The 15,186-nt window shown below is 40.0% G+C and overlaps 1 protein-coding gene and 1 pseudogene across 2 annotated transcripts in view; one reads left to right on the top strand and one right to left on the bottom strand.

Annotated features, from left to right (window-relative positions):
- Window positions 1-1,240: 1,240 nt before the first annotated feature.
- Window positions 1,241-15,186, top strand: part of Kif5b (kinesin family member 5B) — a 47,958-nt gene continuing 34,012 nt past the window's right edge. For both annotated transcript variants that reach the window (XM_013348988.2, XM_005354812.3), the window contains exons 1-2: window positions 1,241-1,784; window positions 8,864-8,951. In XM_013348988.2, coding sequence (XP_013204442.1) covers window positions 1,659-1,784; window positions 8,864-8,951 — 214 coding nt within the window. In that variant the 5' untranslated portion in view covers window positions 1,241-1,658. The remainder of the gene's footprint in view (window positions 1,785-8,863; window positions 8,952-15,186) is intronic.
- LOC101980630 lies at window positions 5,460-5,782 on the bottom strand (annotated as a pseudogene).

The raw sequence follows: 15,186 nt of genomic DNA, 5'->3' as shown, positions 1-15,186 counted from the left end.
GAGGCTTGGTACCTTTTATCACCAAGGCATTCTCATCTCTGTGTCTGGATGAGGACTGCAGACTGAACCTTTCCTCTTCCCAGAATTCTCCTGTTCTGATAGCCCCACCCTACACTTCCTGCCTGGCTACTGGCCAATGGGCATTTTATTAAAACAATACAAGTGACAGGGTACAAGACCATTGTCCCGCAGCACTCCTCCACTGCAGGAGACAATCAGGTTGACTCTATTGAACTCTGAATTTGTTTTCAGAGGTGCTAGAATGCTCCAGCAAATTCAGGGGTCACTGGAGTTTTCCAAAGTTCCATGGTTCATTTTCCCAGCGAAGTCTGGAAACCATAAGAAAAGGTTTCTAATTATCCTTGAAGCATTTTCCCTTGCAGCACCTCAGAACCTTTTCCACATAGAGTTTTGTGGTATTCTTCTTCTGAGAAGAGAATGCTAGTCATTTGTTTGTTTTTACGGTGCAAGGGGACAAAGCTAGGGCCTTCTGCTTTCAAAGCAAACATCATGCCTGACCTACAACTCAAGCCTCCGGAATATTTTTCTTAGATATGTAATTCACACATTTATTTAGGGCCTAGATCCAGGACCTTTAAAGGCACAATCTTAAGCAACCAGCTTTCATTCCTCTGTGTTGCATTTTCCGGGTGGTGGGAATTCACCAAATACCTTTGGTCTGTGTGATGGTCAAGTCCTGGGTAGCTGAAAGGGAAGAGTGAGAAAGAGGTTCTTCTTCCATCCCACCCTTCCGTTCCATATCTCTTCGAAAACTTTTTTCATTAAAGAAACTTCCCCTTTGTTATGTTTCTCCAACTCATACTGAAAGGGGCGCGCGTGGGGCGGGGATGGGGGACTACTGCCGCACCAGGGCCATGCCCCTCCCTTAATTCAAATTTCCCCGGTTAAGGCAAAGCAATCTAAAAAAACAAAACCAACAGTGGCCAAAATGAAAGCAAACTCTTTCATTTAGAGATCTGATGTCATACTAAATTAAACAACACCATTAAGTGGTAGAACCAAACTTCTCGAAAGAAAAAGACGGGTGGAGCTTCCTGAGTTATAAAGAATCCCGCAGCGCCCTCCGCTCCTCAACTCGCAGGAAAACTTGTTCTGGAGCCCAAACCCGCAACCGAGGTGGAGCGAGGTGGAGCCAAGGTGGCCTGCGGCCCGGCGCGGGCTATGATTGGTTACCCGGCCTCTCCCTGCGCCTGCGCAGTGCTCCTCCCGCCCGCCCAGCCTGCAGCCGGCCCGAGGTCTGCGGCCTTTGGAGGGTTCGAGAGTCCGCTGCCCGAAAGCCGGCGAGTCGCCGGGATCGGCTAGTGGGCCGAGCGCTGGGCCCGGCTGCCCCTCCCAGGAAGGGAGGACGGCGCTGCTCTCCAGTCCTGCAGCCTGCGGAGGCCGCTGAGGGAGACCGAGGAGCGCCCAGACTGCGGGCGCCGCCGCAATGGCCGCCATGATGGAGCGGAAGTGAGCTTCGGGCGCGGGCTGCCGGCGAGAGCACTTCGGTCTCGCTGCCCGGCGCTGCCCGGGGCGCGCGGCGCTGCGGAGCCCGGTCCTCCCGGCCCTCGCGACCCCTGCCCCTCGGCTCTCGCCGCTTACCCCGAGACTGAGCGGCGGGGAGTGGCTCCCGGCCTGCGGCCCGGGCTGCCAGAAAGATGGCGGACCCGGCGGAGTGCAACATCAAAGTGATGTGTCGCTTCAGACCTCTCAACGAGTCCGAGGTGAACCGTGGCGACAAGTATGTCGCTAAGTTCCAGGGAGAAGACACGGTGATGATCGCGGTGAGTGGCCCCTGTACCCACGTCGCGTGAGGTCGGGAAGGGCGGTGAGTTTTGGGACGTGGCCTGTCGCGAAGCCGGGAGGAGCAGGGCAGTGCTCGCTCTTGCGAGGCAGATTTGCGGGTTCAGAAGGCCAGAGAAGATCGAACCTGTTCCGGCGACTCCGTGGTGGTTCGAGCGTCACCCCCAAATCGAGTTCTAAGCCCTGGAATCTGGGAGATGTCTTTTAGCCTGGATATTCCCCCAGCTGGGACTCTGGAGGCTACGTGTCGCGAGCTGGTTTAGGGCACATTTTGTGTGTGTGTGTGTGTGTGTGTGTGTGTGTGTGTGTGTGTGTGTTAGGATAGTCTCCTCCCTAGGGCTCTCTTGGAGGCTACGTCCCGGGAGCCAGTTGTCTGTCTGTTTGCATGTGTCAGTATGTTAGGATACTCACCTCCTGGGACTCTAGAGTCTAGTTTAGGATGTATTCATTCCTGTGTGTCTGTGTGTGCTCATTGTTCCTGATGCTGTTGATGATGTGCACTGCCTCCAAATTGAGAAGTCAGAGTTCATCCAGATCACTGAGCTGTGGGCCCCACTGTACTGTACGGTAAATAATAGATACCTAGTTTTAAGTTTTAAGGAACTTGCTACTGGCGTTGAAATCTTAGGGGAGGAGAAACGGCAACTACAATATGCTTGCATCTCAAATGTTCACCCTCTATAGACTTTTCATGTTAACAGTAATAAGTGGGAAGTTAAGGCCTGTAAAAAGAAATAGTGGCTTTTCTTTGAAATTAGCAGTTATGTCTAATGCTATAGTACATATAAGTGGACTCAGACTGGGCCAAATAAGTATCAGAAAGATGTAGAATTTCACTCTTTACTGGGTTTTATGGAATAGCAAAGTGTTGTGAAGACCGTTTAAAGGGAGGAAATCACTATTATTAGATTCATATTAGTACAAATACAATCTATTTTGGAGAAAGTTGATCTTGGTAATCTGAGAAGTAGTAAATAATACTTCGTAGTGTAAAATGTGACTGAGTTGATGAGAATTTTTCCTATTCAGCATTGCAAGTTCTCTGGAGACAATATTCTGAATTAAAGATTAAAGGTAATTAAGATTTTGCCTGTATACAGAATAGCCAGCTAAACTAAAAAGAAAATTCATCTTAGTGATAATGCCATGTGCATTAGGCATGCATTATTAGGATTCAGTTTTTAATGTCAGTTTTTACTCTCAATTGTTTCCTTGAGTGGGATTTTACATTTAGTCTATCGTTTAGACTACTTAATATAGAAATAGGACAGAGCGGTCACAGGAGACGAGCCATTGATGATTGAAAGCATTGGCCTGAAGATAGTACTGAAGTTAATGTTAATGTGTTAATGCACAGGTTTCTAAAGTTCAGTTTCGGAAGTTGAATATGTTAGTGCCACATCTTGGTAGGTTTTTTCAGGAAAAGAAAACCACTAGGTCCCTACCAGCTTCTGCTGTGTGATGATTATCAGGCTGGTTCTTTGTTAAAAGTCCTCAAGATGCTTTTGCCATAAATGACATCATAGTAAGGAAGGGAAGTTAAGTGTAGGGATCCTCCTTTTCTTTAGGCGCCTGGGAGTGGGGGTGGGGGTATGTGTATTGTGTCTGCAGTCAGTAGAAACTTTCTATTAGTTATCAAACCTGGGGCTGCTTGTTCCTTAGGGTCTATGATTGATTATTCAGTGTCAGAGGTGGTTTAGACAATTAAAGATAGATGTATTTCATTTCCCACTTGTATTAAGATAGTCTTTATTCTCTGGGGGTTTGTGCATGTTTAAACAAATCTATAAATACCGCTAAGATTGTTTTGCTTAGAATGCCAAAATTTAGAATATACAATATGTCTTAAGTTACAGTGGCTCACACACCTGTAGTCACAGAACATGTGAGTCTGAGACAAGAGAATCGTGAGCTCCTGTTTTGTTTTTAAAAGCCTGGGTGGTAATTTACACTCTTAATCTTAGCACTCCAAACACAGGAGGATCCCCATGAGGATGAATTTAGCCTGGGCTACATGTGAACAACCACCCCAACCCCAGGGAGAGGGGGGTAGTTGAGAGAGATTAAGTTAGAAAGTAATTTTCTAGTGTGGGCCAAATTTGGCATATAATACATAAAGAAACAAAAAATAGTCACCACTACAGAAAGTACATTTATTTTAGGTTCTTTCCTTTGGGAAAAGTTTTGTATAATTTCTGTTTCAAGGTTTCTGTAAATAATAATAACATGTTTAAGTGACGGATAGAAACTTTGGGTACATGATGAGTAAAAAGTACATGGAAAAGTAAACTATAAAACCAAGGGAAAATTAAGGACACTTAAATTATTTAATATGTTTCATTCATTATGTTAGGAACTGATTTCTCACAAATACCAACTAGATTAATATGCTGGGGTCTTTGTATTCAGTTTTTTGGTGAATTGTATTTTAAAAGCCTTTTTGGGAGTGCATAAGGGAATTTAAGGAATGAAATGGACATCTCTATGTCAAAGAACCAGATTGAAAAAAGTTATAAAACATGATTTATTTTAATCATTTTATTGGATCCTGAACCTGATAAAAAGATATATGGACTGTGTCTGCAGAGTTAAATGTCTTCTAATCATATTCCTTATGTGGTATATTGTTCAGGCTACCAGAACAGAAGCCAGCCTACTGTAATTCATTGACATTAAAAGAGAATTAAAACTAATTAGATTATCTTGTCCGTTTCCTTACTTACCTCAAGCAGAACACAACTTGCACTTACATCTCAATCAATGCTGGTTTTATGTTTAAACCTTGAGAGAGAAATGAGACATCCTTACTTACCATCATGTCAAAGAAAAATCCAGCACACACTGCAGTCTGAAAGATCACTGTTCAGAATTCCTATTGGTAGCATATCCCTTCTTTATGACCAAATTTGGTTTGATCTGTGCAACCTCACATGGCAGTCATTCAAAAAATCTAAGGTATGATGCAGTTCGGTTAAATTCACTCCTTGAGTTTATCCCCTTGAAGGCTAAGTCAGGTATGGATGCTTCTTGTGATTTAGAGCTTGTAAAATAGAGTAATTTTGAAAACACAGGGGTATAGGTTGTGTAATATGTATAAGTCAAAAGAAGTGTACTTGAAAAAAAAAACCCTTAAGACCTGATTTATGTTTCCTTTGTTTAATTGATTCAAAAGGTAGAGATAGGTCTTCACTGTAAAATTTTCATTCACATGGTCTTGATTTCTTCCAAGGAAGCCAGATTCAGTTAGTAAATTCATAACTTTATCTTTTGCCTTGCTTAGTAAAATTAATGATTTATTTTTCTTTCATTGGGGTGTATGTGAGTGCATATGCGTATGCATGTATGCATTCATGCAGGTACCCATGGAGGCCAGGAGAGGGCATTGGGTTGCCAGGAGGTAGTTACAGGCTATTGTAAGCTATGGATGTTGGGAACAGAAGTCAGGTTCTCTAGAAGAGTAATAGGAGATAACTCCTGAGCCATTTTCCAGTCTCAAAATTAATATCTTAGAACTGCAGTCCAAAAAGATTATTTTGTCAAACAAGTAAATAACAAACTATCTTTTTAACAAACCTGTGTATATGGGATTGAATGTTAATATGTCAGTAGCATCTTAACAAAAGGATTACTTTTGTTTTTGTTTTTTTTTTCTTCTTTTTTTTTTCAAAAGGTTCTACATTTTATTACTGGAGAAACCACTCCCAACTTAAACATAATCAAGTCTCCAGATTGAAAATGTTGAACTTCATCTTGTAGTTGAACACTCATCAAGGATCACGATTCATCATTGTTTTGCCATTCATTGTTGACTCCTTACAGGCCCAGCTTCATTCTCCTCCATTGTCTTCTCTTGGAGTTGTACCTGATTTTGTTGCCAGTTTTCATCCGAATCCACTGAGGAATAGGACGATTTTGCTTTTGTTTCTTAGCCAGGAACCGCTTGATTCTGAAAGTCTTGTGAGAAGACATGGCGAGAAGGCTAGGCCAAAGGATTACTTTTGTAAAGGGTGACCGCTTGTTTGTTTCCTGGCCGCCCAGACCCAAAATAATCACACAGAAACTATATTAATTAAAACACTGCTTGGTCTATTATTTTAGGCTTCTTAATAATTAACTCTTACATCTTAAATTAACCCATTTTTATTATTCTGTGTATCACCACAAGTCTGTAGCTTACCTGGTAAAGTTCTGGCATCTGTCCCCTTCAGCAGGTACATGGCGTCTGTTTGGCTCCTCCCCCCCACATCTCTTCCAGCCTGGCTATATTCTGCCCTATTATAGGCTGAAGCATGTTCTTTATTAACCAATGGTAATAAAACATATTCATAGCATACAGAGGGGAATCCTACATCACAGAATAATCAAAATTGATACCATTTTAAGCTGATTCTCAAATAAAGTTCAATTAGGAATGTTTCCAGTTGCTGAGGGAAAACAGCTGGGGCTTAAATAAGTAAACCTTTATTTTTCTCATAGAAATAGGTTGATATTGCTGCTGCTTCCAAGACTCTATTATAGTCTCTTATGCTTAGTTACTTTTGATTATTGTAGTTGCATTTACAAGATGGATGCTTCAGCTTCAGATTTTATTCCAAGAAGAAAGCAGTTCCAACTGGGTGGTCCCTTTTATCAGGGAAGTAAGACTTTCTCAGGGCCTCCTAGCAGATCACTATTTCATATGATTCGGAGCTGCATCATATGACCACCATTTGCAAGCGGACTAGACTAGTAGAAAGTCACAGGGAAAAGAGAGGGTTTGGGATAGATGGCCCTGTAGATCAGGGCTTCTTGAACTTTTCCCACTTGCCTAAGAGAGTCTTATGGTGCTTATGGTATGTGGGTATATAAAACAGATAAAGTATCAGACATATACTGATAATCACAAAAATATTTTAAAGCATTCTTTTGATACTACTTATTAAAGATGAATACAGTTTTGCATGCTAATTAGATAGATGTGCTTGTTTACTTTTATATAAAAAATTAAGTCTGCAAGATATTGAGCATCTTCAGTGGTTGGAAAGAACCAATTCCTCCAAGATGTTCTGAATGTATGTGTGTAGTGATGCATACACACAAATAAATGTATTTCTTTTTTTTTAATTTTGTTTTTCTTTTTTTAATTTTTGAGATAGGGTTTCTCTGTGTAGCTATGGAGCCTATCCTGGAACTCACTCTGTAGATCATACTGGCTTTGAACTCATAGAGAGCCGCCTGCCTCTTGAATGCTGGGATTACTGATGTGCACCACCACCACCTGACATATTTTAGTTTTTTGATTAAGAAAAATCAGAATATAAAATGCATGTACCTCAAGGAAAGGTAGTTGTGAACTCAGTGACAAAGGTCATGTTAGTACCAGGGGTATGGGTCAGTGGTAGAGCACTGACTTCAGAGGTCATGTTAGTACCAGGGGTATGGGTCAGTGATAGAGCAGAGGTCAGGTTATAGGTTGGGAAAGAATAAGAAACAATCAAGTAGAGCAGAAAATTTGTCAGTAAGTCTAAGAAGATTTAGTTTAAAAATATTTTACTTATTTTTAGTTCATTGGTGTCAGTGTGAGGGTACCAGACTCCCTGGAACTGGAATTACAGATAGTCGTGAGCTGCCGTGGGTGCTGGGAATTGAGCCTGGGTCCTCTGGAAGAGCAGCCAGGGCTCTTAACTGCTGAGTATCTCTCCAGCTTTAGTTTTTAATTTAATTTTTAAAATGGGTTGAACACTAGTAGGAATAATATAATTACTTAGGAGAACAGGTCTCTATAAAGATGAGAAAAGGAAGGACAGACTGTCTAGGTATATACCTGCCTGCTCCCTGGTTTTTCCTAAAGGATAAAAAGCTGGATCCCAAAGCATACAGCAGTATGACTCTAGGGAAAAAAACAAATTTAACATTATAGAGTAGTTACTAGGCCTCCTACCTACCATGAGTACCAGGGGATGAAAGCATGTCATCAGGCTTGGCAGGCTCCTTTACCCACTGAGTCATCTCACTGGCCCCATATTCCAATTCCTAAAAAAACTTTTAGGCCTCTGCCACTTTCTTAGACTATCTAAGTATTTCTCCAGGTGTGGTTCTATGGTCCTCAGCGTTCATATTACCTTCCATAAGGAATCCACAAGGTTTAAGGACTTTTCAAAATATGATGTCATTTTCCCTGGGTTGACATTTGTATTTGATCTTTGCTCCTACTACTTCAGACTTTTGTTTCTCGAATGTTACAAGCTTCTTTTGACCCCAGGCTCTTGAAGCATCTTATTAGCAAAGCCTGTACCCCTTCCTCACACCAACTCAGCTGGCATTATGGCTGATAGTGAAAAGCGGGCTAGTGAGTCAGATGTTCTTCTCTGAGTGTCTGACATTCTCCTGCTCTCTTTGTGTGCTCTTGGTATGTCAGTTAAGTACTGTAGTCACTTCATTGTGACTTAACACAATGTAACCCCACTGTTACTTAAGCTTCCACTGAAACAGAATCTGTCTTGGTCAGTATGGCATCTGCATTCCGTAAATATTTGTTAAATGAAAGAATGAAAAGCTGAATCAAAGCTAGTGAAAGAATTTTAATTGGCAGACCTATTTTAATTTTATTATTAACAACAATTTTTGTGCCTGTTTATTTTTCTTATCTGCAAAGTAATATTAGTATTGAAAATGGAAGCCAGTCCTGGAGGGAAGCCTGTAATGCAAACTGCTTGGGGAGTTTGAGCCGAGAGAATCTCATGTTCAGGTCAACTTGGACAATTTAGTGAAACCCTAAACAAAAATACTTTTAAAGAAGCTGAGGAAAGCTGATGGGCTAGAACTCAGAAGTGGAGTTATGGATAGCAAGTGGAAGGGGCGTAGAAAAAGAAAATTGAATCTCAGTACTTGTCAGAATAGATCCTGGGGTACAACGAGAGCAAAAACAGATGTTCTTGTTTAGAGGAGCTAATTTTCTAATGCCCCTTACCCTCAAGGTGCATAATAGGTATACTATTTTTAAAGAATGTCATGGTGTCTTTGAGTTTTAAAATGTTCACTCATTTGTAATTTGTATAATACTTTTGCTTTTATTTTTCAGTCCAAACCTTATGCATTTGATCGTGTGTTCCAATCAAGCACATCTCAAGAACAGGTGTACAATGATTGTGCAAAAAAAATTGTTAAAGGTAAATGTTTAACTTGTCAAGTTCTATCCCAGCAATAAGTAAAATTTGGTTTGTGATCTTTCCCATTTCCCAACATTGCTTTTTCTTTTTCTTTCTTTTTTTTGTTTATTTTTTGTTTGTTTTTTTTTAGTTGTTGAAAAAAAAATTTCCGCCTCCTCCCCATTTCCCATTTCCCTCCCCCTCCTCCCATACATTGCCCCTTTTACCTAAGTTAATTAGAAGAAAGTTACAGTAACAAAAATATGAATACCATTAGTTAACCTGTTGTATTTTCAATTGCCACATTCTCATATATTGCGCCTAGGGAAGACTGTTTCAGCATATTCTTGAGAAGTGAGTTTCTTTTCACTATTCATGGGAGAATTTCCAAGGTAGTAGTGTAGAAATGGAACAGAGTAGCTAGATAATTTTCCGAACATTAAGAAATAGGTTTTTTTATTCTTATTCTATTGTTCCTTCCTCAGAGATTTATCTTATGGTCATTAGCAAAAAGTTTATTAGGGATTGCCAAGGGTTAAAAGGAAAGTGACACCTAGCAGAGTGTTTCAGTTTTATGTTGTCTAAGACCATAGAACTTTGAGAGCAGAGAGGGTTCTGAATGATTAGCTGAAGTTCCTGCTTACTGTAAAAATGCCTTTTATCAAAGGGCTTTTACAATTAAATAGTTGTTTATGATTATTATATTTATTGACAGTTCTAAAAATGCTTAGTTTCAAGTAAATATCTTAAGATATTTACCAGACATATTGGGATTTAATATAAAAAGAAATTAATAAAGGCCAGGCATGGTGGCACAGGTCTTTAAATCCAGGACTTGAAGAACTGAGGTAGCCAAATCTCTATGAGCTCAAAGGTATCCTGATCTATATTGTAAATTCCAGGCCAGTCGAGTCTACACAGTGAGATTCTGTCTCTAAAAAGAAAAATAAAAAGTGAATGAGTTAGGATTAAACAGCAGAGTTATCTTAATAACAAGAGAAAGCTGAGTTTAGAGATAAAAGCAGGTTTATAAATGTGATGGGGAAAACTACAGGCATTCTTTTCACAATAATTACATATCGTATATTGAATGTCAGAGCCAAAATCATCACAAAGAGTGAGGAATGGGGAGGCGGTTTTAGGATCAGACAATGAAATGGATGGATTTGGGCATGTAGAATCATTGCTAGGCAGCGTTAAGGGCCCATTTGAATTTAGCTTCCAGAAGAATTGAATTTACCCATTTGGAGTTTTAGCAGACAAGGACAAAACGGGAGAGAAGAAAGTCAAGAGCAGTGAGGGTATTGTCACTGTAACCTTTCTATTGGCGTACCATGGTAGCTAGGGAAGTTATAGTATGAGGGACCATGAAAGACAGTGAGAAAAGATGGTAGAATTAATGGACAAACTGGGTATGCCTATAATCTCAGCCCTTGGGAGGAAGAGGCAGGAGGATTACCACAACCTGGGCTATCTAGGGAGTTCCAGACCATCCTATGGCTGCATATTAAGGCCCTGTGTCTAAAAGGCATAATAAACTGATCAAAGGGGTAGTAGGTTATAGATTCCAGAAGACAAAAGGATTCTTGGACTCCTTCAGTCAGGTGTTAATAGAAGGTAAATATTTAAAATTAAGGTTATAGTGGTGATGTGGTTAGCTAGTAATGAAAGGTCAGAGTCTCATTCTAAAATTGGCAATCATATTAAGTATCTGAGAGGGCAGTTAGTGTCTCAGTCAGATCATATACTGTATGGACTTTAAATCCACCAAGAATTAGAGTGGGGTAGTATTGGTGAGAGGCAGTGAACTGGGTGCTGAAATGTTTGTAAAATGAGGAAAGATTAATTTCTTTTATAACTGCAACAGAGAGGAACAATGGTATTATACTGTGTTATAGCATCAATAATTTCCCAAAGAGTGTATAATGGACTATAATCATATTGTGTTCTTTGTGACCTACTTGGTATATGTGTTTTATGTGGAGGTCACAGGTTAACCTCAGATATCTTCTCAATTGCTATTTTGCTTCTTAAAACAGATTTTTATTTTTAGTGTGTGCTTCTGTATGTCTGTCCATCCATGGATCTATTTCTGTTTGTCTGTGTGAATGTATGCCGTGGGTGTACAGGTGCTCATGGAGGCCAGCAGAGGTTATTGGATTCCATCTTCCTTTAGTAAGACTAAAGCAAACAGTAAAATGGTGTTAGTGCAGAGTCTTGATCACAATAGTATTCACCATAGAACTCATTTTTTTTCCTGTACATTATATTGAAAAATGTTGGCAGTAAACTTATTATAAAAAGCAAAGTCTGGAGTAGATTTGAAGATATGAAAAATTATTACAGTCAGCCTCAGGTTGAAAGTCTTTGAAAAATAAGATTATGCCATACCAAACATATATAACCTACCTACCCTGTTCATTATTCCTTAAACAATACAGTGTAACAACTATGTAGCATTGGCTTACATTTAGTAGATAATTAGATGATTTACGTAAATGAGAGGGTATAAATAGGTTATATGCAAACATGTCATCTTGTGTAAGAGACTTGAGTACCTATGTTTTGTGTTTTGGTAGGTCCTCAGAAATCCTAAAACTAGTTCCTCTTGATATTGTTCCTAACTGATAAAAATGCAATTGCTCTTGCCATATTTGAATACTTACATATAATCTTAGCATTTGCTGCCTTTTCCACACTCCAAAGAACATAGATAATAATGAGTGCTTAGTAGATATTTGAACATTACATAGTTCACAGTCTCTGTAATTATATAAAATTTTAAAAATTGTGCTTTAAGTCTCAGATGTGTTTGTTACATGTATGCATTTATTGCCCCAGTGTTAGACAACTATATATAGTCTGGCAAATATATTATGTAGATAGACATTTACTTACAAATATTTACTTATTTCTAATTGCGAGGTAGCAGAAAAATTTAGATCATATTGTGAAAGGACATTTTTACTTTAGTTGTTTTAAAATATTTTAATTCTATTTTATATGTTTGGGTGTTCTGCCTTCATGTATGACTGTGCCACACTTGTGTGCCTAGGGTCTGCAGAAGCCAGAAAAGACATTGGATCCCCTGGAGCTAGTTATACTTTTGAGCCTCTATATGGGTACTGAGAATTGAACCCAGGTCTTGGAAAAGCTTTTAACTGCTACGCTATCTCTCCAGCTTCAGAAAGGATCTTTTTAAAAGATCTATTAAAACATTGAATTGTATGTTTAGGTATGTGATTGGTTGAAAGATCTTGAGTAAGGGAGTTTGACATAGGCCTATTGAGAGTTATGTATAAAGTAAGTTAGAATGATACTGTTTGCCCTGCTTCTAAAGAATTGCATAGGTGTTATTATCCCATATGTTGTAAATGTGACTCAAGAAATGATTTTATTCCCCTTAAAAATAAAAGAACTTTGGGAAATGTAATATAGTTCAGGGTGCTTCTCTGCCATACACAAAACTCTAGGTTCAGTTCCCAGTGCCACTAAATAAATAAATTAACCAGAACAGAGCGCTGGTGCAAAATAAAAGGAACATTGAAGGCATAGTTCAGCGCTTGCCTGCCATGCACAAGACTCTTGGTTCAGTCCCTGATACTATAAAAGTAAAACAACAAAAAGAATAACAAAAAAGTAAAAGGTTTTCAAAATAAGTTTCAATATTTGGAGTTTATTAAATATCTTGACTGGGGACTAAGTAATAATGCCTTTTTCCCCACTACCCCCTCTGTCCACAGGGTCCTCCAGAATGGACTCAAATGATCTGTCCTGTCCCATTAAGAGATAAGCCCCACCCACTTCCCCCCTGTGCTGAGGCAGGCAGATATTCCTTCCTGCTTGCAGCCTGAGTGTCTTCTTTTTTTTCCATCTACCTCTCGAAGAGGCAGCTTCCTTCTCTACCTTCTCCCCCACCCTACCTTTCTGCTCTTCTCCCCTTCTCTCTTTTCCCTCTATAACCCACTAAATAAATATCCAACCTCACTCTGCATGACGTGCCTATCCATGTCTCCGCTGCCTGGCTCCCTGCCCAGGCCCTGCAGTGTGGTCTTTTGCACAGCCCCTGCCTGGGACTGGCTTCTCTGGGGCCTACTGCCTGTCCCCAGTCCTGCAGCATTGTCTCATGGCTCACTGCCTGCTGCAGCCACTCAGGATCCGCAGCATTTTATTTTTACCTTTACAGCCTCTGTGCTGATGTCTTTGGATGGGAAGCTTGAAATAGGACCCATCACAACAGGTTTAATGTCTTCTTTTTTAAGTTAATGGTGTTTCTGAATGTGTACAGTGTTGGAACTTGGTTTGTTTGGTTGGTTGGTTCTCTTTTCCAAAATGATGAGTACAAACAGCTAGGGACTTTGAGAATGTTCACTAGTAGAGTGCTAGCCTAGCCTGGGCAAGACCTTTCTTTTTCCTAACACTATAAACAAACAAAACCAGTCGCCCCAGCTGCTCCTTTTACTACTGTCCATTTTTAGTAGACCATGCCCACCCCTCCTCCAAAGGGTCTCTCTACTAGCCCTGACTGTCCTGGAACTCATTATGTAGACCAGGCTGGCCTCAAGTTCACAAATATGTCTTCCTCGGCTTCCTAAGCACCAGGAATAAAGGCGTGCACCACCTTGGCTGGCGAGAGTCTTTTATTTTTACTTCTTATAGAACAGTTTTATACACCCCCCCCCTTTGGGCACCAGAAATCAACGAAAATTTCTGAAGATTTGACATCAAAAGGTCACCCTGAACCAGGCAGTGGTGGCACACAGCTTTAATCCGAGCAGAGGCAGAGATAGGTGCATACTCTGAGTTCGAGGCCAACCTGGCCTACAAAGTGAGTTCCAGGACAACCAGGGCTGTTAAACAGAGAAACCCTGTCTCGAAAAACAAAAAACAAAAAACAAAAAAACCAAACAAAAAAAAAACTTTCCCTCTAACCCCCACTTAAGATTCTTGCATGTTAATGATCCTGGGATACCCAAGGTCTTTAATAATTTCTTAGCAAAATTGATTTTGAGTTAGTGTCTTCATTACTATATTGCTGTGAAGAGACACCATGACCATAGCAAGTCTGTAGTAAGACTTTTCTTTGTATCACCAATTCCCAAATATGACACTGAGACTTAATATTAATTATGAAAGCTTGGCCTGTAGTTTAGGCTTTTTCCTAACTAGCTTATATAACTTAAATTTAACCCATTTACATTAATCTACGCTTTATGTGTGGCATTGCCTCTCTCCATCTTGCGCATCCTGTTTCCTCTAGGTGTCTCCTGGTGTCTCTCTCCTGCCTAGATTCATCTCCTCTTCTGTCTCTGCCCAGAAGTCTTGCCTGACCTCTTCCTGCCTAGCTATTGGCCATTCAACTCTTTATTAAACCAATCAGAAGGCACCTTGGCAAAGACACATCGTCACAGTATACAAAAAAGATTTTTCCACAGCATAACTCAGAAAAGAAAGCATTTAATTGGAGGTCTGCTTACAGTTTCAGAGGGTTAATCCATTATCATTGTAGTGGGGAAATGTAGCTACTCACATAGATGCATGGTGCTAGAGAAGTAGCTAAGAACAACATCCTGATCTGTAGGCAGGCAGAGTGACCTTGTACCTGGCTTGGACTTTTGAAACTTCAAAGTGAACTCTTAGTGACACAGTTCTTCCAACAAGACCACATCTCCTCCTGATACTCACCGACCTTAGCTCGTCTATTGGGGATTAAGCATGCAAATATATGAGCCTGTGGGGGCCAATCTCATTCACACCAGAATTGTGTAATACTCACGGGTAGGTTTGTGAGATTCACTAGCAATTAATTAAGCCTGTTTGTAAAGCTAATTCATACATGTATATTAATTGACAGGGTTTTTGTCTTTTTGGTTTTCCGAGACAGGGTTTCTATGTAGCTCCAGCTGTCTTATAACTTCCTTTGTAGGCCAGGCTGGTCTCTTAACTCACAGAGATCTGCCTCCTGAGCATTGGGATTAAAGGTGTGTACTACCATTGCTGGTCAGTTTTTGTCTTTCAAGACAATAAGACTTTGGAATATAAGTGTAATGAAATGAGCTTTATGTTGGAAAGTTGATCTTAAGCACTGGATCTTCAAATTTGTTTCTTAATTAATCACAGAAAATAATCAAGGCCTGAAAGCAATTGCTTATATGGATCATTACAGAAAGCTACTATTAAATATACCTTAACTTTTAAAGATTTATTATTACAATTTTTTATTTTATTTTATTTATTTATTTTGGGTTTTTCGAGA

Source organism: Microtus ochrogaster, chromosome 16, assembly GCF_000317375.1.
Source record: "Microtus ochrogaster isolate Prairie Vole_2 chromosome 16, MicOch1.0, whole genome shotgun sequence".
Classification (NCBI taxonomy): Eukaryota; Metazoa; Chordata; class Mammalia; order Rodentia; family Cricetidae; genus Microtus; species Microtus ochrogaster.
The sequence above is the reverse complement of the archived record's forward strand: the minus strand, read 5'-3'. Positions and strand labels throughout refer to the sequence as shown.